At 41.8% G+C, this 26,429-nt stretch overlaps 1 protein-coding gene across 1 annotated transcript in view; it reads left to right on the top strand.

The window, feature by feature from the left end:
* Positions 1–26,429, top strand: part of ATXN10 (ataxin 10) — a 147,972-nt gene that overhangs the window by 108,318 nt on the left and 13,225 nt on the right. Inside the window, exon 10 of the mRNA XM_081059850.1 lies at positions 10,534–10,597. Within this exon, the coding sequence (XP_080915976.1) occupies positions 10,534–10,597 (64 nt within the window). The remainder of the gene's footprint in view (positions 1–10,533; positions 10,598–26,429) is intronic.

Here is a 26,429-nt window from a genome sequence, read left to right as displayed (position 1 = left end):
GCTCTCTGAATTTCCTCTTAGGTATTATATTTACTATCGGTTTCTGGCACATAGCCTTTTTCCAGTTAAAAAAGTTCTCTCATTTTCTGAGAACTCTAAAAAATCATAAATAGGTGCTAAACATCAGATGCTTTTTCTGTTACAGAGATAAGTATTAGTACATTAATGAGGACAATTACACTGTGGATTTTCTGATCTGCATTAAGATCATGATGAATTTTTGTAGCATGTTTAATTTCATTAATATTTCTAGGATTTTTTTTTTCAGGGCCAACGGGGTCTATGTTTGTAAATTAAATAGGCCTGTAATTTTCTTACTGGTCTGTCTTGGCCTGGTTTTGGAACCAAGTCATAGTGGCTTCATAAAATGAAGTGAGAAACTTTTCCTCATTTTCCATCATTTTGGAACCTCTTATATACATGATAGGTGATCTGTTCATTTAAAATTTAATGGTGCCCACTTGGAGTGCTGTTTTGGTCTTTGACTATTTTTGTCAGTGAGTGTTGGTCATTGCATCTTTAAATTATTGTTTTATTCAAGCATTTTATTCATTGTGTTGATTTTTTACTTTTCTCAGAAATATCTATTCCATCTAGACTTTTAATTTTGTCATAAAGTTTATAATATTTTATGTTTATGTTTTCTATACCTGTTTCTTTTCATTCTATTCTTTTTAAATTGATGGTTCTTTTTTTTTCCCCCTCACTGGTCTTCCCAGAATTTTTCCATTCTATTAATGTTTACAAAGAACCAGCTTTTGGTTTTGGTTAATCTTTTCTATTATGTGTTACTCTCCAATTCACTGACTTTTGCCTGTCAGTTGAGAAGAACAAAGATAAGAATGATAGCAGGCTTTTTAGTTATAATGCAAAACAGCAATCAATGAATGACATCTTTAAAATGCTAGACAAAAACTGTTCATCTAGAACTGTCCAGCCAAAATATCCCTCAAAATAAAGACATTTCCAGAAAAAAAAAAGTTAAGAGAATTTATCAACAGAACTGTGCTATACCAAATGCCGGGGGATGTTGTGTGAGGTGAAGCAGAATGATACCAAATGGAGACCTGATTCTATATGAAGAAATCAAAAGCACTAGGAAAGTTACATATGTGGGTCAAAATAAAATACCTTTATCCTCACTTTTTAATTTATTTAAAATATAATTGGCTCTTTGAAGCAATCATAATAACAATGTATTTTGGGGTTTATAATGTATGTAGAAATAAAACGTATGAGAGCAGCTACCCAAATGTCAAGTAGAATATACAGCTGTAAGATTCTTACATTGTATGTGAAATAGTAAAGAGGAAGTCCTCACTTTACATCATTGATAGGTTCTTGGAAAATGTGACTTTAAGTGAAACAACATATAACAAAACCAATTTTACCCTAGGCTAGACTAATTGATAAAAACAAGAGTAAGTTCCTACAGCATATTTCTGGTCACAAAACATCACCCAACTTCTAAATAAAGACCCAAAACACATCTAATATTAGACATTGAAATAAATGTGAACTGTAGATACATTTAAGGAAGATTGATAAAAGCAAGTAAGGGAATTCTTTTCTAACTCACTTATTTCAGTTCAGGTTCCCAGGTGGCTAGGACACAAGGCGGGAGCCCAACCTGGACAGGACACCCTTCCATCGCAGGGTACACTCACACTCACACCCACAATCACACTGGGACAGTTTAGACAGGCCAGTTAATCTAATGTGCACCTCTTTAGGATGTGCGAGGAAACCAGAGTACCCAGAGAAAACTCAGACAGTGGCCCTGGCTGGGAATCATGATTTTTGTTTTTTTTTCTCATCAACATTGTAACAAAACAATGTTGAATAAAATGACATTATTCGAGGACCCGCTGCAATATTATTTGTAGATAAACTATAACAAGTTTAAGATAACGTACTCTAACCCCTAGAGCAACCTTTTTAAAAAAATTATTATTATTGAAGAAAAAGATAATAGGCCAATAGTGGAGAAAGAAGTGGAACATTAAAAAATATGCAGCCTAAAAGAAGTCAGGAAAAGAAGAAAAAGGAAAAAAAGAAAAGTCAGGGCAAATAGAAAATAAACGGCAGAATGATAAGCTTAAACCCAACCCTTTTAATAAGTACATTAAAAGTAAGTGGCCTAAATATTTCAGTTAAAAGACAGAGACTGTTAGACTGGATTTAAAAAGCAAGACAATTATATAATTGTCTACAAGAAACACACCTTGACTGTAAAGATGAAGATAGGTTAAAAGTAAAAGAATGAAAATGATATTGCAAACACAAAAAATCTATATAAATATCAGACAAAATAGACTTGAGAACAGGTATATTAGATAATACAGAGGGATATATCATAGTAATTAAAGGGTCAATTCATCAGGAAGATATAGCAACCCAAACATATTGCTAATAGCAGAGTTTCAGTTATATGAAGAAAAAACTGACAGCTGAAAGGAGAAATAGATCTTCTAATAATAATTGGAGATTTAAACACTCTTAGTAAATTCTAGAAGAAGCTGAATAAATTCAGGAGGAATATAAAAAAACTTGAACACCATCAATCACCTTGACCAATTAAATTTTATAGAAACCCCAACAGCAGAATATACATTCTTTGCAGTACACATGGAACATTCACAAGATAGACCATTTGCTAGGCCCTAAAACAAATCTCGATAAATTTAAAAGAATCAAAATCAAACAGCACATTCTGACTATAACAGAATTGAATTAGAAATCAGTAGCAATAAAATATCTTTAAAGTCTCCAAATGTTTGATAATTAAACACATTTCTAAATAGCCCATATGTCAAAGATGAAATCATTTGGAAATTAGAAAATATTTTGAACTGAATGAAAATAAAAACACAATAAATGTGTGGGATGGAGATAAAGTAGTGTTTAGGAAATTGTTTCAAATACTTATGTTGGAAAACAAAAAAGGTTTAAAGCCAGTGATCTTAGTTTCCACCTGAAGAAGCTAGTAAAACCAAGAGCAGATTAAGCCATAGTATGTAGAAGAAAAGAAATAATAAACAGGAATGGAAATAGTTGAAGTAGAAAACAGACCTACATTAGAGAAAATCAGTACAATCAAAAGCTGGATGTTTGAAAAGATAAGTAAGATTGATAAAAGATCAATAAGATTGGTAAATCTGCCAAGAGAAAAAATAACGAACTACCTGTATCAGGAATGTAGGAGGAGCCATCACTACAGATACTACAGGCATTTGAAGGATCACTAGGGGATATTATAAACAACTTTGTGCCAAAATTTTTGACAAATTAGATGATGGGGAAATTTTCCTTGTAAGACACAAAATACCAAAACTGAATCAAGATTAAATAGAAAATCTCCACAACCTATATTTTAAAAAATGAGTTTGTGACTTAAAACTTCTCACAACAAAATCTCCAAGCATACATCGTTTCAAAAGTTAATTTTGTCAAGTACCTGAGAAAGAAAAAATACCCAGTCTTTGTCTTTCAGAAAATAAAGGAGGAGGAAACACTTTCCAACTTATTTTATGAAGCTAGCAATATATTTGTCTTGATATAATCCAGACAAAAGCCTTACAAGGAAAAAAACTAAACTGTAGAACCATGAACATGAATAGAATCATGAACAGAAACAAAATGTTTTCAAAATATTAACTAATTGAATTCTGTACTTTATAAAATGATAATGCATCACAAATAATGATGGTTCATCTCAGCCATGCATTGTTGAGTCAACATTAGAAAATCAAACATTTTGATTCCCACATATTACTAGAATAAAAGTGGAAAAGAGGTATAATTATCTCGTTATATGGAGGAAAAGCATTTGACAAAGTTCAACACTCAATCATAATAAAAATTTGCAGCAAACTAATAAGAGTATAAAGGAACTTCCTCAACTTGATAAAGGGCATCTATTTGAAAAAAATTCAACAGCTGATTTTATACTGCATGATGAAAGACTGACTGCTTTCCCCCGAACATCAGGGACAGGGCAAGAATGTCTGCTCTCACCGTTCTAGTTCATTGAAGGTCCCAAGCAATCCATTAAGCCAAGAAAAAGAAATAAGTATACATAATTGAAAGGAGAAGTAAAACTGTCTCATCCATAAATGGGAAGATCACGTGTGTTAAGGAATTTACAAGAAAGTTATGAAAAGTGAATTTTAAATGGTCACAGTATACACACACACACAGTGGCCAAAACTTATGGTGAATGTTTAAATTAAAAAAAAAAATTATTTCTCATTACAAATGAGAAAGAAAAACTCATAGACACAGACAATAGTTTAGTGGGTACCAGAGAGTAAGGGGGATGGGGGCTGGGAGATGAGGGTAAGAGGGATCAAATATATGGTGATGGAAGGAGAACTGACTCTGGGTGGTGAACACACAATGGGATTTATAGAAATACAGAATTGTACACCTGAAATCTATGTAAATTTACTAACAATTGTCACCCCAATAAATTTAATTAAAAAAATTATTACAGTAAAAGACACATTGCCGTTAATCCCCCTCAAACTACTCCCCCTAGCTTCGAACACACTTACCCATCGTTTTTGCCACTCTCTGAAGCAGTTCTGGAAGTCCTCTTTCGTGAGTGTCTGTAGTTGCGCTGTTGTGGCTGCCTCGATTTCCTGAATCATTTTGACTTTGGGGAAGAGCCAGAAGTTGCACAGTGCCAGATCCAGTGAATAAGGTGGTTGAGGACACAGTGTGTTTATGTGTGTATGTGTGTGTGTATGTGTATTTGTGTTTGTATATATACACACACACAATTTATATTACCTAAAACTAATAAAGAATAATTAGAAAAAAATTAAATACTACCTACAATAGCATTATAAGACATGAAATATTTAGGGATAAATTTAGCAAAATAGGTGGAAGACGTGTACTCCGAAAACCATCAAACATTGCTGAGAGAAGTTAAACAAGACCTAAGCAGAGAGATCTACCATATTCATTTAATAAGCAGCTCACTGTTAAGATAATCTGTTTTCCCCAAGTTGATTTATGGCGTGAACACTACACCAGTCAAAAATGTAGGAGGCCTTTTTTGTAAAAATTGATCGGGTGGTTTTAAACTTTTGATGGAAACATGACAGACTCAGAATAACTTATGGGACTTGTGTGACCCCAAAATCCATATGTTGAAGTGCTAACCCCAGTACCTAGAATGTGACCTTATTTGGAAATAGGGTTGTGGGAGATGTATTAGTTAAGATGAGGTGGTACAGAGGTAGGGTGGGCCCCTCATCCAATATGACTGGTGTCTTTATAAAAAGGGGACATTTGGACAAAGATCGCATGGACAAGAAGAATGCCATTTGAAGGTGAAGACAGAGATTTACAAGCCAACGAACTAAGAGATGGTCAGCCAACCACCAGACATTCATGGGACGCAATCTCATCCCCAGCTCAGGAGGAACCAGTCCTGCCAGCACCGTGGTCACAGACTTTGGCCTCCAGAACTGGGAGAGAATAAACTGTTGTTTGAGCCACTCAGTGTGTGGTAGTTAGTTGCAGCAGCCCTAGCAAACTAATACAATAGTCAAAACAACTTTTAAAAAACAAAGTTGGAGGATTATACTCCTTTCATGATTTACTACAAGGCTGACTAAGTGTGGTAGTGGCATAAATAAAGATATGTCTGTGTCAGAGGAACAGAACAGTTAGAAATAGATTGAATGAGGAAAGGCTAGTCTTGTCAACACATGGTACTGGAGAAATTAGATATCCTTATGGGAAATAAAAAGTACCTTATCTTACACCAAGGTCAAAAATTGATTTAAAATGGAAATACAAAACCGAGACCTATAAAACTCTAAGAAGAAAACGTGAGTAATGATTTCTGAGGATACAAAATCACTCATCATGAAAACAACAATAAATGATTCATCTGAATTGAAAAGTTATACTCTTTGAAACACACGATTAAGAAAATGAAAAGACAAGCCCAGAAGAGAAGAAAACACTCGTGCAATGCATGTATCTGGGACAGGACTCACTCATAGCCAAATCACGTGAAGGACTCATACTGCTCAGTAAGAAGGAACAGCCCAATTCATCAAACGGGCAGAAGATTTGAACAGCACTTCATAAAAGATTCGGGACTGGCCCATACGCCCCGAAAAGATACTTCACTGTTCACTTCCGCACGAGGATGCTGGTGATCTTTTCATTTGTGTGTTTGTTTTGAGGAGGTGTGTTACGAATACACGTTTACCAAATGCCAGGCTCACTTCCCTGTTTGAAAAGAAGCTTTGGACCAAACGAGATTTGGTCCTGTGTTGGTAACGTGGTCTTGTGTTTCTTCAGGTTTCGGTATTTACCCTTCAATGGGAGAGCAGCGAATAATTGAGGCTGTGTTTTCTGTTAACCTAATACGCTTTCCCCAGGGAGATCAGATGTTATGGGGGGGGCGTGTTGCAGAGTGCGTTCTCTGAGATTATTGGCTAAGGGGGGAGAGAAGAGTTAGCAAACCAACCCGTTGTCCTTCTGTTTACACTTTATTTCCAGAGGCGAAATGTTAGTTTGTTTAACGCAGGCAGGTTGTCCTGTTGGGATGTGTTAGCTGAGGGAAAGCGTTGACTGCGCTTGGCTCCTAGATATGAGAGGTACAACTCGTGACTCATTTATTACGGGTCTAGAATCAGTTCCCAACATGTTCAGTGAAAAAACAAACAACTTCCTTGTTTTATGAAGAGCGAGCAGAAGAAAACGTGTTCATTTCCTAATTGTCTGCCCTGCCCCAGACATGAGCCCCACACAGGGAGCTGCAGCCGGGTATTTGAGCTTGGTCGTCCCACAACTGTGCTGACAGTCACTCCTGACGATGGTTCATCCATGCGCTCTTCCTCAGGACTGTACCTGTCCTCGTTCCTAAGTGTATACTTACCTGTTTGTCAGGATGCCGCTGCCGTCCTTGTCTAGAGCAGGTCATTTATGAGACCAGTATTTAATGAGTTTATGTAAACATTTATTTTGTTTCATTTCATAATGCGTTGGTGTGAATGAGAAATGTTTAGCTAAGGAAGCATACCCTTAGTTCAGCTGCGACTCTGGAGTAACCATCATTGTCAGGGACTCTTGAATGCACCCTTACTGCCTGCTTCAATTTTAGTTTTAAGCACGTGACTTCATTTCCTTCAAAGAACATCTTACCCATTTAGCGTATCAGAGAATTCTCCCCCCCCCCCCCGGAAAATGAGACGTTGCTCTTACATTGAATAATAGAGCCTGAGTCCTTTTATTTCTCTTACACACAAAACTGGTTTTTGAACATCAATTTACAATCTTGCCCAATATGAAGCAGAACTGTATACTCGGTTGTATGAAAGGTATCCTCCCGTGTCCTCATGCTCTCAGGCCCTGGCCAACTGAACTGGCAGTTAACAGCACTGAGTGTTACCAGCTGTCACTGTCACCCCCGGTGCCCTTCCTGGAGAGTTTACTGTGTGCCATTCAGAGTAATCCATTCCCTTCTCACAGTCCCCTTTGAATTCCGCCCTGTCGTCTCCAGTTTACAGATGAGAAAATTGGGTCTTAGAGGGTAAGTGCCTGGCTTGCAGTGGCAGCTCGCAAGTGCTGTAGACCTGGCCGAGACCCTGGCACTCTGGCTCTGCCGTCCGGCTCCTACTTACCCCTGTTCTGTGCGGCATCCCAGTTCCCTGACGCTCCATGTTCCTTCCCCCCTCCCCGCCTTTGCACATGCCCACCTCTGGCCAGAGCAGTCTGCACAGCCCCTTTCCTTTGTCTGTTCTAGTCCTTGTCATTCTTTTCATCTTGAGCTTAATGTCGCTTCCTCAGAGAAGCCCGGTGAGTCCCACACTATATGGTCCCCGTTATCTGTAAAACGCAACCAATAATGAAATCATTCAAGTGTCTGTCATCACCAAGTACGTGGTGGATGTCTATTAAATGGTACTTCATTTCCCACCCTACCTCAGTGCCTAGAAGAAAGGATGGAAATTGGATTTACTCTTTTCTTGCCTGTCCTCAGCACGTCTGCACCAGGCAACTGGAGATCTGGCTTCTTTCATGGGCGTGACATTTATAATAATTCATCTTGTACTGGAACGATCATTGCTGCTGGCTTGTCTTTGCTTCTTGGGCTTTTCAGTAAACAGCTAGGAAATAAATATTTTTTAGAAAGAGAAAAATATGTCATGAATTCATGCTAATATTCCTAATTTAAATGTAAAATTAACTTCTTTTTGATGCTGAAAATCTTGTTCTTAGTGGTTAATTACCCATTTGCTTTAAAGTAAATGTGTAAATAACCCATGGAAAATAACAGTGCCCATCTATTATGCTCAGACAACTGAATGCGGTTTTAAGGTTTCTGTGTAGTTCTCTATGAGTTTAGGATACATCTCACTAGAAATGCAAAGTCAAAATACTGTTTTAACTCTGTGAAATGATTTTTCTTTGTTTTACATGTCATCAGATTAATTTGTTTCTGTTTTTATAGCTTTGTCAATTTCATTTTTTTTAAAAAAATTACGTGAACTATATACAGGATTCCAAAGGCAGAATTACACACCAGGTACATTCCTGGAGGTCTAACCTCCATTCCTGTTTCCTGCACCTCGATCTCTTCTTTGCCCTCTGGATAACCATTAGTAATTTTTTACTTAACCCTTCATCATTTCTTTTTAGAAATACAAGAAAATCTGTATGTATCTCCTCCCTTATTACACCAGAGGTTCCCATGTAAGCCCGTTCTGCCCTTGGCTTTATTTCACTTCCCGTTCTAGTCTGATGATCCCTTCATAACAGTATATCTCGATCATCTCCATTCATTTTCACAGCTACATAGACGGGTTTTGTACTTGTGCCGTGGCCTGCATCGATGGACTTTTGAGTCATTTCCAGGACCTTTGTTGTTATAAATTTGCCACACTCAAAATCATTAGTCATCAGAGAAATGCAAATCAAAACCACAGTGACACACCACGTCACACCCACTATGGTGACTAAAATAAAAGACAGGCCATAACAAGTGTTGAGCAGGATGTGGAGAAATTGGAACCCTCACACATTGCTGGTGGACTGTCAAATGGTGCAGCCAGCCACCTTGGAAAACAGTCTGGCAGTGCCTCAAAATGTCCAATATAGAGTTACCTAAGAAACAGGCAATTCCACTCCTAGGTATACAGCCAAGATACTAAAATGCATATGCCCATCAAAAACATGCACATACCGTAAATGATAACAACATTATCATAATAGCCAAAAGGTTGAGACAAATATCATAATAGTCAAAAGGTGGAAGCAACTCAGACCCCCGTCACTAGGTGAATGGCTAAATAAAATGGGGTCTGTCCAGACAATGGAATACCATTTAGCCATAAAAAGGAACAAAGTACTGGTCCATGCTACAATGTGGGTGAACCTTGAAAGCATTGTGCTTGGTGAAAGAGGCCACATATTGAATGACTTGTTTGAAACCAAATCATGGAGGTTTGTATGAAGCCTCCAGAGTAGGCAAATCCAGAGGCCGAAAGTACATCAGTGGTTGCCAGGATTGGAGAGAGAGGGTGGAGTTTCTTCTTGGGGTGATGAAGGTGTTCTAAATTAGACAGTGGTGGTGATCCCACAATTTTGTGAAGACGCTAAAATCCACTGAATGGTATGCTGTAAAAAGGTGAGTTTTATGGCATGTGAACTGTAATCTGAATAAAACTGTTATAAAAATAGAAATTGTGCCACAATGAATAACCTTGTGCAAACAAAATTTCATGTGACGATGTATGTTTATCTACAGTCCCAGAAATGGGATTACTGGATCAAAAGAGAGAGAGCAAATAATTTCTGGACTAGGTATTGCCATTTGGACAGGTGGGGAATGGCATCTCAGTGTGATAATAACCTAACCTTTGTCTTACTGTGAACAGAGTTGAGATATTCTGATATCTCTGTGGTTCACCTGCATTTCTTTTTTGCTGTGTCATTTCTGTTCATGTGTTTCATCCATTTTTCTATGGGAATGGTGGTCTTTTCTCAAGTTTTACAAGTTCTTTATATATTAGAATATTAACCCTTTGTGATATCTTACAAATAATTTTTCTGGTTTTCATTTGCCTTTTAAAAAAAAATCTAGTCCAATTTTAAAACCCATTCCCTGAGGTTTCTGGATTTTGAATCATAGAAGAGCTTTTCCTACTCGTAGCTTAGAAAGAGAATTCACTTACTCATACTAGTAAACTATAAACTCAGACCATTTGGAGTTTATCCTGGTGAACAATATTAGGAAGAGATCTACTTTTATCCTTGTTTCTATGGCTACCCAGTTGCCCCAACATTTTTAAAAGGAAGGGGAGAGAAAAAGTCCTATATGTCCTACATTGCCTACATGTCTGTTAAGTATTTCTGGTTTGATGGTGGTGTATTTCAGGTAATTGCACCAGCAGCAGCTTAGCAATGAAGAAGGAAATAAAAAAAAAAAATGCATCATCTGTCATCTCTGACGCTACCCAGGCTGTTGCCAGCATGTAAATGTGTCTTGTCCTTTCTCTCTAGGTCAATGAGTTGGATGGCATCCCCTTGATCCTGGACAGCTGCAGGCTCGATGACAGAAACCCTTGTATCCTTGCGTGTGAATTACGGAGCATTGGTTCCCACCAGGGGCCTTAGCGCACCACGTCCCCTTCCTGGGAATTCATGTGACATGCAGCTGGCATGCTCTCTTACTTGCTTCTTCCTCAGAACTGTGACACTTGCTCAGGGTTAGTGCTGGCCAATCAGTGAGCTGAAATGTTCAAGGTAAACAGAGCATCCTAAACCAGCCTTCTGATGGAAAGGACCATAAAACTCTGGGGCCCCAGTGTGGGCTGCATGTTACCCGTGTCACCTTTCCAAACCGTGTATGTGTTCTTTGGAGTAAACGTGAAGCATTTTACATTCTTTTGCTATAAAGATTCTAAGTACTCAGTCCTTTGGGAGAGCCATTTAGACAATGGTTTGGTGACATAGAGGCACGAGGGGCATGGAGACCCCAGCAATAGGGAGAGACATTTCAATGGCACTGAACTCTCATTTTCGACGGCTCCTGTCCTGGGCTCATCTGTAACTGAAGCTGGGGGCTCTGACCCTTGCTCTTACCTAGCCTGGGGGGGAGGGGGTGTTCCCAGGGGACTTGCTTCGCCAAGTAGTTATACTGTAGGAAACTGGCCTAGTGCGGTGGCCAGGGACCAGGGACCAGATAGACCCTTTTTAGGTGGAGAGGGAAACTGGTTAATTTCAGGACCTTCCCTGGTGAGAGGTAAACGCCCAGCCATCCCCTTGCCCTGGCTTTGTGTTGTGGGGGGGTGAGGGGGGAGGGTGCAACTAAGGCCCTTGTCAGAACTTGGAGATGTGACCCTAGGGAGACAGTGAGGAGCCCAGCCTAGGACAGGAGACGGAGGAGAGGGGCGTTTTAAAATCACATTCCCCTTACTGTGGATGGAAAAATGCTCATTTATGCTAAAGATACTGTCATGTCTGAGTAGCAATAGGAAAAAATTTCTTACGTCAAAGAGCAGACAGCTCACAAGCTTGGTCAGGGAAAGACAGACAGCCTCAGACTGTCCTTCTGGGTGGGACAGTGGGCTTGCTGCATGGCGTCGTGATCGGCCACTCAGGCTGGGCTCCTGCGAGTTCTGAAATTATTTCAGTCCAGAAAAGGAAAGGAGGAAGGAAAGAAGAAAGCTTTTCATTGCAGGAAAGCAGCAGGAAAACATTCAGGTGCTGGTGTCGATTTCCTGATGAGAAGGGTGATTCATTATGATAAATGAAGTGCACCCACTGTTTTACTTTTCTATTCCCTGCACTGACCTTCTAGTGAAAACCATTTTTGTCACCAGTCTGGCTTTTCTGGTGCACAGAACGCTGAGCCCCTCAGCCGCGCATGATCGGTGCCCACGGCCTTCATGCAATCTCTTCCCTCAGGGCAGTTAGGGAGCCCTGGCTGTCTTTACCCACATGCTGTGTCTGCACCAGACGACACCATGGGCAGTGCTGTTGGGATCACCCGCCCTGTTTCCTAGGTGAGCAAGTAGGTGAGTCTCAGTGACTTGTCCTAAAGATCAGGCCCGGAATTCAAATTGGCCGTGTGTGCCTGGTTCTTAGCCACCTGCTACCTGCCACACTGTCTGCTCACCAGTCTGGGAGGGGACAAAGCACGGACAGAGAAACCATAGTAAGTCTTCGTGTAGCGGAGAAATTACTCAGAATTATAAGTTGAAAATATTTACATGGATACTCTATAGAGATAACTGGCTTTTATGATGGTGGTGAAGCATTACAAGCTCCCAGAAGCACCTCTAGATTGTCAAGAAAAGGTAAAATATTATGTTTAGTGTGATGTGTATTCCGTCATTCTTTAGAGTTTTATTCATTAAAGCTACCAGATTTTAAAGGCATATAAAGTATGCATAAGATGTAAGATAACATACTGAAATATCAGAGCAAGGGAGAAAGTGATTGATCAGAAACAAGGATGTGTTACATTTAGAGTCCAGAAATTCGGTCCTTCCACGTGAGCACGTGAGCCATAAGCTACAGCCTGGCCTTGGTAGTGGTCACAGCAGACAGTACGTCCTACTACAGGTGACAAGTAAAGGCACACCAGCGCCCCTTCTATGCTGTGTCTGCCCCCCCACCCCTCCCCTTGCAGACAATGCTGCCTGAAGTTTACCAGTTACCCTCACCTTGCTCCTTGCCTCTTGTGCACTTCGTTCTTAGGGGGTGTGTTTTCCTGTCTTTTATTCATCAAAATCCTACATCTGAATTGACTTTTTTTTTTTTTAATGCCAAAAGGTGTTGAATGAGGGTCCGAGATCTCTGGCTCCACCCTCCACACTCTTCAGTTCACTCTCTTAGCTCTTCTGGTAGTTGCTTTTGTCTTCCTAAACAGTGTGCTTTGCTGTTGCTTCTCGATATATCCCATTGTAATGTTATCTATTTGTTGTGACCCAAGGATTCCGCGCTTGTATGCCACCTCCTGTCCTCCCCCCTCACTTCCACTGTGGTTAAGATGACAGATCCCATTTACTGTTGCCTGCATGACTGACGAAGCCAAGTGTCTTCTAAAATGTTTGTTTGCTATTTGGGCTGCTCGTGTGTGTGTGTGTGTGTGTGTGTGTGTGTGTGTGTGTGTACATGTATGTGTGTACGTAAAATGTACTGGATAAACCGTTTTGCCTGTGTTTTCATTGGGTTATCTCTATATTTATTTGTGTATCTTTATACATTCTAGATAGAAGTTCTTCGTCAGCTACATGTGCTGCTAATACTTTTTTTCTTTTCTTCTGTGACTTACCTTGTCATTCTCTATACTTTGTTTTGATTAACAGAAATTCTCAATTTTTAGTCAAATTTATCACTTTTCTGTTACGATTAGATTTTTGGGGTATGCATCTTGTTAAAGAATTATTTTCGTACCCTCAGGTCATGATGATGATCTGTAGTCTGAATCCTGTATAGTGATTCACTTGGGGTTGATTTTTGTGTGTGGTGTGAGTTTGGGGTCTATTTCTATATTTTTCCACATGGACACATAATTGTCCCAGCTCAGTGCAGGTATTATTTTTGTTACCATTCATTTAAAGTGTTTTCTGATTTCTATTATGGTTTCTTTTTTGACTCATAGATTATTTAGAAATTCATTTCTTAATTACTAAACAAATAGGAAATTTCTAGTTATCTTTTGGAGATTGATTTTTAGTACAAATGCATTATGATCAGAGACCACATACTTGATGTTCTGTGTCCTGTGAAATTTCCTGACACTTGCTTTATGATCCATTATTGGGCAGTTTTTGCAAATGTTCTGTGTGTGCTTGCAAAGCACATCTACTCTCCAGTAGTGGGGTGCAGTGTTTTACATTTATACGTTAGGTCAAAGTCTGTCAAAAACTTTCATATTTTTATTGATTTTTTTTAATCTACTTTGGTTTATCAGTTACAGAGAAAGATTTTTAAATACTAGCCTATGATTATAGATTTGTCTATTTCTCCTTTTAGCTATATAAATCTTTTCCTTTATATATTTTGAGGTAATGTTACTAGATAGAGGTGTATAAGATAGATCTTGAGATATGTCCCTGTTGTTATTATAAAATGACCCTCTTTATCTCTAAAAATGCCTTTTGCCTTAAAGTCTTTTTTGCCTAATATTAATATAGCTACTCTAACACTTTTGGTTGGTATTTACATGGTGTAACCTTTTCAGTCCTTCATTTTCAACCTTTCTGTACCCAAGGTGTTTCTTATAAACAGCGTGTAGTAGTTGTTTTTTCTTAATCTAGTTTGACTATTTTTTAGCTATTGCATTTGTCCCATTTATATTTAATGTAATTACTGATATATTTATACTTAAGCCTCTGTATTTGTCCTTTCTATTTTATTTTATTTATTTTATTTATTTTGGATTGTTTCTATAATTCAATTTCTTGTCTTTTTCTAGTTTAAAAGTTCTTTATTCTTTTTTCTGTTCCGTTACTAGTTCCCTAGGAAATTACAATATGCATTCTTAACTAAGCAGTGTTTACTGTTTCTCAAACCTTTACCCCCTTCCAAGGTAATACAGGACCATTTAGCACTTCCCAGCTTATATGCTGTTACTAATGAATATCTTCATTCTATGTTTCAAACCCCATAAACTATTATTGTTGTTTTACAAATTCATTGTTCATTTAGATCTATCCACATATTTGCTAGTTTCCCAGCTCTCTCCTCCTTCTGTCTCTCTCCAGCTGTCTGCAATCATTTTCCTTCTGCCTGAAGTCCTTCTTTTAGGATTTCCTTTAAATTGCGTCCATTGGTGGGGAACTGAGTTTGTTTGAAAATGTTTCTCTTTTACCTCCATTTTTTTTATCTCCTGTGGAGAGCATATGCCAAGTGCCAGTATTCTGTTGGGATGGTTGCAGGTTCTCAACACTTTAATCTGGATACTTTCCCTTAATTCCACGATTTCCAGTGTGGGAGCTGCACCCTCTGGTATCTGGTATCTGGTATCCTCCTTTCCAAGGAGTCTCTGTTTTACCCTTTTTGTTAAGTTAATGAATCTTCTAATCTTCTATTGAGATTGAGGGGAGAACTGGAGGTTCACTTGCTTTTCAAAATTTGCAAACAACTTTCTGTTTTAATTTTCACCTTCATTTCACATTAAAGGGGTACATGTGGTCACCAACACCTGAGTTTGGGGGGTTCTACAGGGCCGATTGAATTGTAGGATCAGCTCTGCTTAGGGTTTGCTTAGTTGCTAGAGCCACTGCACCGTAAGCCACGGGCCTGTCTGTTACCTCGTGTCTGTCTGCCTGCCTTTCGGCTTCTGAAATTCTTTTTGTCCTTGTGGGTTTATGCTTTTTTAAAAATGCCAGTAGGTCTTCAAAAGGGAGTATAGATAGAGGAATGTGTTCATAGGCTTCCTCATTTGCTTATTGTCGCCAGTCCCCACCGTATTGCCCAGATCAGTGGATACTTTGCAGTTCTCATCATATTAAAACTCAGTTCGACAGAATTAATCACTTCCTCCTTCACATACCACTTTTTTCTTGGCGTGCATGATCGCACCTTCTCTTGGGTTTCTTCACGTCTCTGTGGCACCTCCCTGTTTGTCTCCTTTGTTGCTTCCTCTTCATTGTAACTTTCCAGAGTTTGAGTACTGGGCCTCCCAGAGCTCAGCGCCCTCTTCCCACTCATGTTTCTCCCTACAGAAACCCGCCTCTCATTCATTTATTCATTCAGTGTTTACTGAATACCTTTTGCATCCCAGACATTCTTCTGGGCCCACGGAATGTAGGGCAGCTCTTACCATTTCCAGGCAAGAGATGACAGTGGCTTGAGTCAGAGTAGGAACCTTGGAGGTGGGGAGACAGAGCTGTCATCTGAGTATTCTCATGGCTTTAAATACCATCTCTTCACCTGTGGCTCCTAGACTTAACCTCTAAGCAAACCTCTCCCTGAGACTCAGACGTGTGGCTAACACCCTGCGTAACATTTCACTTCTATGTCTTACCGCCATTCCAAACCTGGCATGGCCAAAGCTAAACTATTCCTATCTCCCCACAGAACTACCCCCTCTTTCTCAGTAGATGGGTGAATGTCTCCATCCCTCCAGTTGCTCGGTCCGGAAACCTGGGAGTCACTCACGGTGTGTTTCTGTAGAGTAAATGAATAAACAAGAAAATGAACACATGGTAGCGTGGTGAATACGTGTGTGTATGTGTGTATATTCTGTTGGGGAGGGTCTTGAGCACGAGAAATTTCTCCCATGAGTTCTTCGATTCTTCTGTGAATTAATTACACTTGGTTTGGCAGTGATATTATTTCAAATTTGTTTGGTTTCACCGCATCCTGATAGTGAACACCAGCCAAACTTTCGTTGAACGTTAGCTACAATATGTTGTGTTAAAAAGCAATAGATATTTTGGCTGTGCTTAGACTAGGAACAGTGCTGATGTTAAATGTTAGTGAATGAAAGTACCCCCGTTCTCTGGTCACTCTGGACCCCTGGCCATGCCCATAAACCACCTACATGTGGTGGGGTGAGGGCTCGCGGTACCTTTGGACAGCAGTCCTTGCTCCCCACCGGAAATCCGTGGTTAGGACCCCGTGAAGACCTCTCCTTTTTTGGCCACCCTTGGGGATTAGGGACTTCAGGCTGGCATACCAGAAAACTAGAGCTAAAAACTCCCTCGGGCCAGGGACCAGGCTGGAAGGCTTACTCTCCCATTTCTTGGAGGTAGATTCTGGAGGCCAGCGGGGATTTCCAGTTCCAGGGAAAAGACGTCATCTCAAAGGGGTGGCTGACTCTGAAGGCGCGTCCTGGGCTGCTGCTTCGGCGACACAGGCCCAGCCAGCGCCCAGCTGGTCACCCACCCGCTCACTTGTGGATCACCCACGGTAATGACATAGTAGCAGACGCCATCGGAAAATTCCAGCTGCACTACCACAGGGTCCGTTTCTTATTTGTCAGTTTATTGTGGCAAGTGGGATTTTTTTGTTGTTGTTTCCAAATAGAAACAGCTGAACTTTATTTGAAATGTTTTCTTTCATCCTTTTTTGATCTGTGTTTTGATCACTTGTCCTTGATGTGGGTTTTTTTAATGTTGTTTTTATTGGAGGGGAAGGGGACAGGGTTAGAATGAGAGTCCAAACAGGACTTTTTCTTTCTGTTTTCTTTTTTTTTCCCCTTCCTTTTCTCTTTCCTTCCTTTTTCTTTTTCTTTTTTTTGTATTGAAAGACCACATTTGTAAGTTTCACTTACATACAGAAATGTAAGTTTCTAGGAATAATAAGAAAACAGTGTTTCCCCCCGTAATCCCATGTTGAGGAAGTATGGCATAGTGGCAAGAGCAACAGCTCTTGGGACAGACCGACCCAGGTTCGGCCACTTCTTAAATTCTAAGCACTTCACTAAACCCCCTGAGTTTTAGCTTCTTTGTCTAACGTGGGACCTACCCCACAGGGGGATGGTGAGTGTAAAATGTCACCATGTTTGTAAAGGGCCTAGCATATAGTTTCTCAACAAATAGATGTTCTTATACAAATATCCTATTCAAGCTATTAATCCCTAGGATAAAGGTGAACTTTCATCATCTATGATTGCACTGTGAGTCAATGGTAAAGCTCAAATAATGAGAATAATATTGCAAAACAGAATAAAGAGTCCATAAACAGATTCACACACAGGCCCCACCGCAGTTCAGGGAGTTACGGATGGTCATTGCCATAAATAGTATTAGATCAATTTGGTATCCATAATGGGGGGGAAAACTTACAACCCCTACCTCACGCCGTTCACAAATGTTAATTCAGGATGAATCATAGACCTCCACGTGAAAGGGAAAACAGAAGAGCTTCTAGAAGGTGTCATAGACATAAATATTATAACTGAGAAACGCTATAAGGGGAAGAACATTGAAAAGATAATTGCATTGTATACACCTGACCGAGGCCTCATACCCATAATATATATGTAAAGGGCTCCTACAAAACAACAAGGAAAAGATAATTCTGTTTTGTGTGTGTGTGTGTTTTCAATGGACAAAAGACACACTTTACAAAAGAGGAAGTCCAGCTCGCCAGTAATCATGGACAGAGCTCAACATCATCAGTCCTCAGAGAAACGCAAGCTTAGCCCACTGAGGAACTCCCAGGACCTGGTGAGGGTGGAGAGACCATTTTTGGAGAGATGTAAATTGGAATAATCCCTTCAGAAGCCTTCATGGCAGTGTCACCGAGGCCAAGCATGCCTCTGCCCCGGAGCCAGCAGCTCCATTCCTAGGAGTGTCCCCAGGAGAAATGCGCACATATGTCCCTCAGAAAACATGCAAGAATGTTCATACCATTATTTATAATAGGCCCAAAGTGGAAACAACCCAAATATTCACAGTAAAACAAATAAATAAGTTGTGTGTCCATTCCATGGGATATTATACAGCAGGAAAGAAGAATGAACTGTAACAGATGGATGAATCTCACTAACATACTGAGTTAAGGAAGCCCCATTCAAAGAGCATATACTGTATGCTGTACGAAGTTCAACAACACGCAGAATTAACCTGTGGTGATAGAAGTCAAAATAGTGGGTACCTTGGGGTAGGAGGTGGGTCCTGAGAGGGGCGCACAGGGGCCTCCTGGCTGCCGGCCTGTCCTGAGTTGGTCTGGGTGGGGTTATGTGAGAATACTCATAGGAGACGCATCCAGATGTGTGCATTCTCTTAGACCTCCCATTAACATTTTTAAATTATTTACTCAGTTATTTCTATATGCCAAGTCTTGTGCATACATTACCTTGCACATAAAAAAAAGCAACAGACTTTTGGGGAACTATTTCCATTTTACAAATGAGAAAACTAAAGCTCACAATTTCCCAAGTCAAGCTGGTCCAGCTTCTCCCAGCCCGTGAGCGGCAGGGCTAGGGTGCAAGCCCAGCTTTGTCCTCCTGCTTTCGAGTTTCCAGCCCTCCGTGTGGGTGCCTCACTGACTCGCTCAGTGTTTCTCTCAAGTGTCCTTTCCTGGGGAACCTGCGGGTGTCCTGCCGTGTCGGACAAAAGTCTTGAACTAATCTTGTTGAGCTCCTTGCACGTCGTCCCCACTCCAGCTGAGTTCTGACCCTAGACAATGATCAAGGTTGATCCCGGAGCCCTGAGATGGTGGCTTCTTGCAAAACAGGTCCCTCTTCCATTCCCTACTCCTTCCTCCTGGAAGGCTTTAGTTACGTGTCCCTTCCTCTCGGAATTCTTCCTTGATACCCCTCAACTGAGCTGAGCACCTCCATTTGGTCTTTCATGGTTCAACTGTGTTACTCTGCCACTCCGTGACAATGTGACACAGGAGTACCTGGATATGTGACTCGGTCCCTCGAGGAAGTTGATCCTAGGCGGGGTCTGTGTCATCTTGCTCCTGCACCCTGAATGCACACCCCATGTTGGACCCCCTGGACCCAAGGGAGTGTTACCAAAATGGGTTCTGAAGTACTTTGTTTTCTGTAGTGTCTCAGATAGCTACTATACAAGAAAAGGCTTCTAAATAATAAATACACGTACGTACATTTTGGAAACTCTGGATGGTAGGGCCACATCTTGGAGAATGCATGAATTTTAGAATAAACATGGAAATATGTCCCGTTCTGTACTTTTCTTCATGGGGACTCCAGCTTGTGACTGGGCCTGCCAAACAGCAATGACAGGAGAGCGTGGAGGAAATGTCTTACACGTTTCAGGACGGTGCTCCTAGCTGGGTCTGGTGTTGGTAAAAGGCGGCAATGAGTATCCCCACCAGAGAAGCGCTTGTGCTGTGGCCACAAAGTGATGCACTTCTGCTCTCGGAGTCTCACTTTGTCCCTCCTGATGTTAGAGGCAGTGACTGGCTCAAGCCAGTCTGACCTCTGGTGGGCAAGGGCTGCCCTCCGTTTTTTTCTGTGTCCCTAGTGTTAAGCCACTGATAAACACTCCGTTACCATTTGTTCGGTTGTTAGGCTGACGTGACTTGGAAACTAGAAAACCTCTTAGTGCTGTTTTGCTTTAAAAAGGTAAATTTTTGGTTCGGCTTCCAAACCCTTTAATTCGCCCTTTTAAAACCTCTCATTGATTCTTTTTTTTTTTTTTTTAAAGATTTTATTGGGGAAGGGGAACAGAACTTTATCAGGGAACAGTGTGTACTTCCAGGACTTTTTTTCCAAGTCAAGTTGTTGTCCTTTCAGTCTTAGTTGTGGAGGGCGCAGCTCAGCTCCAGATCCAGTTGCCATTTTTCTAGTTTCAGGGGGCACAGCCCACCATCCCTTGCGGGAGTCGAGGAATCGAACTGGCAACCTTGTGGTTGAGAGGATGCACTCCAACCAACTGAGCCATCCGGGAGCTCAGCCGCAGCTCAGCTCAAGTTGCCAATCTTAGTTGCAGGGGGCGCTGCCCACCATCCCTTGTGGAACTCGAGGAATCGAACTGGCAACCTTGTGGTTGAGAGCCCACTGGCCCATGTGGGAATCGAACCGGCAGCCTTCGGAGTTAGGAGAATGGAGCTCTAACCGCCTGAGCCACCAGGCCGGCCCCTCTCATTGATTCTTTTACCCCTCACCTAGTGTGATTGGTGGTGTGCAAACCCGATCTTTCTCCCCAGCCAAAGTACACAAGTGCAAACACACAATTTTGCAGATTAGCGGAGACCTCCCCGGGACCCTGTGTGAAGAGTCGAGAGTGGGGCTAAGGATTGGGCGATAGACACACTGGCCGCTAAGGGTGTAACCCGCTGCCACCAAGCAGCCCCGCCCCCCAACACACACAGATGCAGGCCAAGTTGTCATCTAAATAGACGCATTCAAAATGCAAGAGGAAAGAAGACCTGTATTATATAGCTTTTGTGGTATCCTAGCAACTGGTTCCCCAGAGCTGGAAGCCGAGCTGGACAGGTCAGATGTAATGTCATGAATGAGGCTTTCACAAAATGAACTGTGTTTCCATATTCAGGTATTTTGGCAAATCATCAGACTTTTAAAATGAGACAAAAATGAAATGCTTCAAGTTGTACACAATCCTTCAGATTGTGTCCAGTAGGCTCTTAGTTTCGTGTTTCTCGTTGTCTTACGTCGCTGCAGTCCAGAGGATAGGACTTCCAGTATGGTTACCACTCGGTGTGATACTGTGTGGTGAAGCCTGGCGTGCCGTACCCGTCTGCCCTCACGCCACCACATCCTGCTCCTGCTGTCCTCTGGCCCTGTCGTGCTAAGCCTGGTTTGCTCGGCTCGTCCCTGTTTCCCCTCTCAGGTCAGAACGCACCAGGTCCTGCTTTGTCTGTTTACCTGCACTAAGAGCAAGATTGCCGGAGGGTTGGTCTCATCACTTGAGTTGGAAGATGAGAGTTCGTCCTTTCCCAAGGTGAGGTGCCCAGTGTGAACTGTGTGGTCTGCAGGTGGCCTGGCTCTCACTCAGTGTCGGCCTGGGCGGGACCACGGCACGACTGCCCACACACCGGAAGTGGTGCGCCTCTCCATCACGTTAGCCGCCTGGCTTCGAGATGAGTGTTTTCTTAATTTTACTTCTCAGTGGTTATTGCTAATGTTCTAAGTGCCACCCTGTAAAATTGATTTGAAACCAGAAACAAAACTTGATGTGTACACTTATTGCCAAGAATTCCTATTCTTAAGGAGCTGCTCCTTGAGGCTGATTAACTTAACGGAAGCCGTCTGATGAGTGTGACTCGGGAAGGACTGTCACCGGGAAACATGAGGCACGTGTACTTGCCTCAATAGCCACCACGGCAGTTGTGAGTTTCCTAACCTAAGAAAGTATATCTAATTTGGAAACTACATGACACGTTTATTTATTGTTATATCATTGTTTTTCCTTCCTTGTTTTTTAGGAAAAAAAATGTAATGCTTTATCTTTTTAGAGCAATTTCAGGTTTACAATACAATTGAGAGGACAGTGCGGACAGAGATTTCCCACGTACCGCCACACTTGCATAGGTCCCCCCCCCCATTTCAATATCCCCCAGCAGAGTGTGTGACTGACAGGTCATCATCACCCAGAATCCATAGCTGAAGGGTTCTCTCCTCGTGTTGGACAGTCTGTGGGATTGGACCAACATATACTGACATGTGTCCATTATTATAGTGCCATACAGAGTATTTTCAGTGCCCTAAAAGTCCTCTGTGCTCTGCCAGTCATCCCCCCCACCCCCAATACTGATCTTTTTACTGTCTCCATAGTTTTCCCTTTTCCAGAATGTCACAGAGTTGGAATCAGACAGTGTGCAGCCTGTTCAGACTGGCTTCTTTCACTTAGTGACATGAATATAAGGTTCCTCCATGATTTTTTATGGCTTCATGGTTGTTTTTTTCTTAGTGCAGAATGTTCCATTTTCTGGATGAAATACAGTTGACCCTTGAACGACATGGGGGTCAGGGGCACCAACCCCGTTGAAAATCCACCTGTTAACTTTTGACTCCCCCCTAACTAGTAACCTGCTGTTAACCAGAAGCTCTACCGAAACATAAACAGTTGATTAACACGTTTTGGGGTGTTACCTGTATTACATACGGTGTTCTTACAATAAGGTAAACTAGAGAAAAAATGTTAAGAAAGTGATAAGGAAGAGAAGACGTGTGTACGGAATTCATTGACAAACACCCACGTATAAGTGGACCCACGCAGTTCAAACTCATTCGAAGGCCAACTGTACTTGTTCTTCAAAATGCTTTTCTCTAACGAGGATATTGACACTGGTCATTCTGCACCTCCCCAGTCTCTCTGTCGTATAAACTATAGTATAAGGAGAGCTCTGTATTTCAGAGATTTTGTATCTGATGTGTAGTTAGATCATAATGTCTGAAATATCAGCCTATAGTTCACTCTCCGGAGGGCTGTACTTGGGTCCCAGAGAGCCTTTCTCTGCACAGAGCATTCTGGAATTCTTTGAAAGCATATTCAGCACGAAGCGTTCCAGTCACAAGGAAATCCTTTCCGTGCTGGATAATTAGACCTCACCTTGTCCCCAGATGGCATCCCCCAGCCGCGTCACTGGGCGTGTCATACTTGACGTGGAGTCCTTTGGCAGGTCACAGTCAGCAGTCCCCAAGGATGTAGGTTTGCCTTCACGAGTTGCTGACTTTCGAAGGAGTCTGAGCACCTGGCCTGAAGTGCCTCGAGCAGTTCCTGGCACATGGTCTGTGCTTAATAAGTGTTATTATGGTGCATGTATTTTCTCACACAGTTAATGATTGGCCAGTTTCCTTTTTCTACTTGCTTTCTTATTAAAAAGAGCAGTGACTTTTGGATGTGTTTAGGATGTTTAATAAATAACTTTTTGAAATTGCTATGCTTAAACACCATTGCCACAGAGAATATATGTTTTCTAAGACACTCGAGAGATTGGGTTGCCGCAGTTTGGCACAGAGAAACATGTTCCAGGTAACCCCCACTAATGTCAGTATTTTTTGCCTAAAATGACCTTCCTCAAATTTAGCAGTGACAGAGAAGAGTCTGGTGAAAACATGGCGTGGCATGACCATTTCAAGCATAGTGAGATAGTAACTCCCTGGCTGTGTTGCTTGAGATCGTCTTTCCTAGCAGGAACAGTTGGATTCTATCGCTTATTTTTCTAGAACCAACAGATTTAAAAAACAAACAAACAAAAACCCCTGCGGGGCGAGTGTTTGGGTCTGTGGAAGAAGGAGCTCAGTGAGCAGGCACTGGTGGTGAAATGACCGCGGGCCGGGTGCCAAGCCCAGGACCACTGGGTGAAGGAAGTGTGAGCCCTGCTCACGGGCTGGTTGGGAAATACACACGTGATCCCCCTTTCAGCCCCACGGAGCATGCGGGGGACTCTGACCACACGTTTCCTGAGTGTGTCCTGTGACAGACACCTCAGATTCTGGGGAGACATGGGGTCTGCTTTCTGTCTGCAGTTGCGGCTTCACAAGGGTGAGATGCGGGGCGAGGGAAGGGACAGCCCACGGTTGCTGTGGGCCGTTCTCGTTGTCGTGTTTTTGTGCGCCCACCTCAGCCCTGCACTTGGGTAATGGTCACAGATCCAGAAAAGAGAAAAATAAAGCCACGTATCAGATACCCTCCCTCTTCCCGCTCTTTCCTTTCTCTGGTCTGAGCGTCTTCTCAGAGGTAGAGACAGATTTGACCCCAGGGCAGCAGGCCTGTGGCTTATGGGCCGCCTGCGCTCACACAGCCTGGCACCTGGTTTCTGTAAGCTGCCAGCAAAGGCTGTTTGGGAGATGGACAGACCTTCTCTTCAGGGTTAGCTGAGTGCCCTTGAAAACTGCCCCGGGCGTGGAAAAGCCTCACTGGTGGGCAGAAGCAAAAATAGGAGGTGAGTGGCCAGTTTACAACAAGGGTCCACCCTGCCATGTGACAGTAACCAGGTCATGTGACAATAACCAGCCTTACTTTTACAGGAGAGTCTTGTCTTTATTTTTGGTCGGTGGCCCAATTTTACATTCTCATACAAGCTCACAGAAGGATGATTGTCAAATGCAGGTGGATTGCTGCACTTGCTGGTTCGGGGAGGAAAAGCTTATAAAAAAATCAAAACATTTTCCCGATTTTTGAGAGAAACCAAAATATGTCAGAATCAAAACTGCTGCTGTTTTTCTCTCCTTAAAGCACTTTTAGAAACTAGCACAGCTCTGAGTCAGGTGTTTTCCCAGGGGCAGACCTAGGAAGCACCAGGAAATCCTAACGGGTTTTTAAGAAGTAAATGATGCCACTGGGACGTGTGGCACAGCCTGGCGCCCGTTGTGAATCGCCAAGGCGGTGGGACCCACAGAATTCCGGAGTTTTGAGGTGTTAGCGACAGTATTTCCTAGCGCTGTCTAGTTGACGAAACACATGACCTGCGTTTGGCAAACCACCCCACGCTGCATCTCAATTCCATCATCATCCTAATTTTTCAAAACTATTTATTTAGAAATACAATGTGGATTCCCCAAAGTGAAAAGAGTATATATGTACTGTTTGCCAACGATTATAAAGCAGACGTGTAACAGCACCTAGTCAAGACAAAACACTTCCAGGCTTCCCTGAGCCCCTTCAGATCACAGCTCATGAGCCTGACTTGGGTCAGCGCGACCTGCCCTCCCCGGGTAGCTCCTGTGCCTGTACCCCTACACCATGTGCTTTGGGGTGGCCGTTTGGGGAAGTCATGTAAGTGGAACCATGGCTCGCATTGTTTGGTCATCTGTCCTTCAAAGTCAGAATTGTATGATTCATTCCGATCGTTGCAGGTGGTTGACCGCATAGTATATACTGAGACAATTTAATAGCCATTCACGTGTTAGCTGTTGGTGGACATTTGGCTTATTTTTGCCTTGGGGCTAGTCCAGTTAATGCTGCTATGGACTCTTTTGTACCGTGCGTGTATCTTGGCCCATGAGCATGAGGTGTTTTTCTAGGTATGGAATTTTTGTAGTTTGTGTATCTTCGACTTTATTCTAGATGCTGCTAAACTCTTTCAGAATCATTTGTGCCAATTTGTGCTCCTCCCACCAGCAGGACACAAGAGTTCCCCTTGTTCTGTGTTCTTGCCAACACTTGATGCAGTCACACTTTGGAATTTGTGCCTTTCTGATGAGTACATGTATTTTCTCACATAGGTAATGACTTGTCATTTTCTGCAATACAATTGTCGCGATACAGTTTTAATTTTTCTAATTAGTATGGTAGGCACATTTTTATGTTTATTGACCATTTGCGTTTCCTGTGTCATGAAGGAGCTGTTCAAAATTTTTTTGCTTGTATTTATGTTCTCTCTCCTTTTTATTGATTCATAGGAAATTTTTTATATTCAAGTTATCAATTTTTTTGTTCATTTCTATGTATTGAAATAATCTCTCCAATCCTGTGGCTTGATTTTTTTATTTTTCTCTATGGTATCTCTTTATTACTGAGGTGCAACTTACATGTAGTGAAATGCAAAACTTGTAAATGAGCATCTCTGCATATGTACACACCCACGGAACCCCCATCCAGGTGAAGACAGGGCATTCCCATGCCCCCAGAGGGTTTCTTTGTGTGCTCTGTCACCCAGTACCAGTCCCCACAGCTGAGCTCTGTTCTGACTTCTGTGGTGTTTTCATGAATTTTTTCTTCCCTCGGTGGTTAGAGGTTTTTGTGTCTTACCGAAGACCCTGAGGCCATAAGAATATTCTTCTGTATTTTCGTCTCAAAGCTTTATAGTTTCACCTTTCCCGTTTAGATCTGTAACCTATCAGAAGTTAATCCTTATTTGTGGTGTACAGTAGGGGCTCAGTTTTTAAGTTTTCTCCTGTGGTTATGCAGTTGTCACAGAATTGAGAAGACCTTCCTTTCACCCATGGCTCCGCCGGCCCACCTTGTCATAAATCATTGTCCTGTGGGCGTGGTTCTGGTTCTGGTTCTCTTGTCTGTTCAGAGCGTCAATCCTGCCCTATCTGTTCCTTATCC

The sequence above is a fragment of the Rhinolophus hipposideros genome (genome assembly GCF_964194185.1).
Source record: "Rhinolophus hipposideros genome assembly, chromosome: 9".
Classification (NCBI taxonomy): domain Eukaryota; kingdom Metazoa; phylum Chordata; class Mammalia; order Chiroptera; family Rhinolophidae; genus Rhinolophus; species Rhinolophus hipposideros.
Note: the sequence above shows the minus strand (reverse complement) of the source record. Positions and strands in the feature narration are given on the sequence as shown.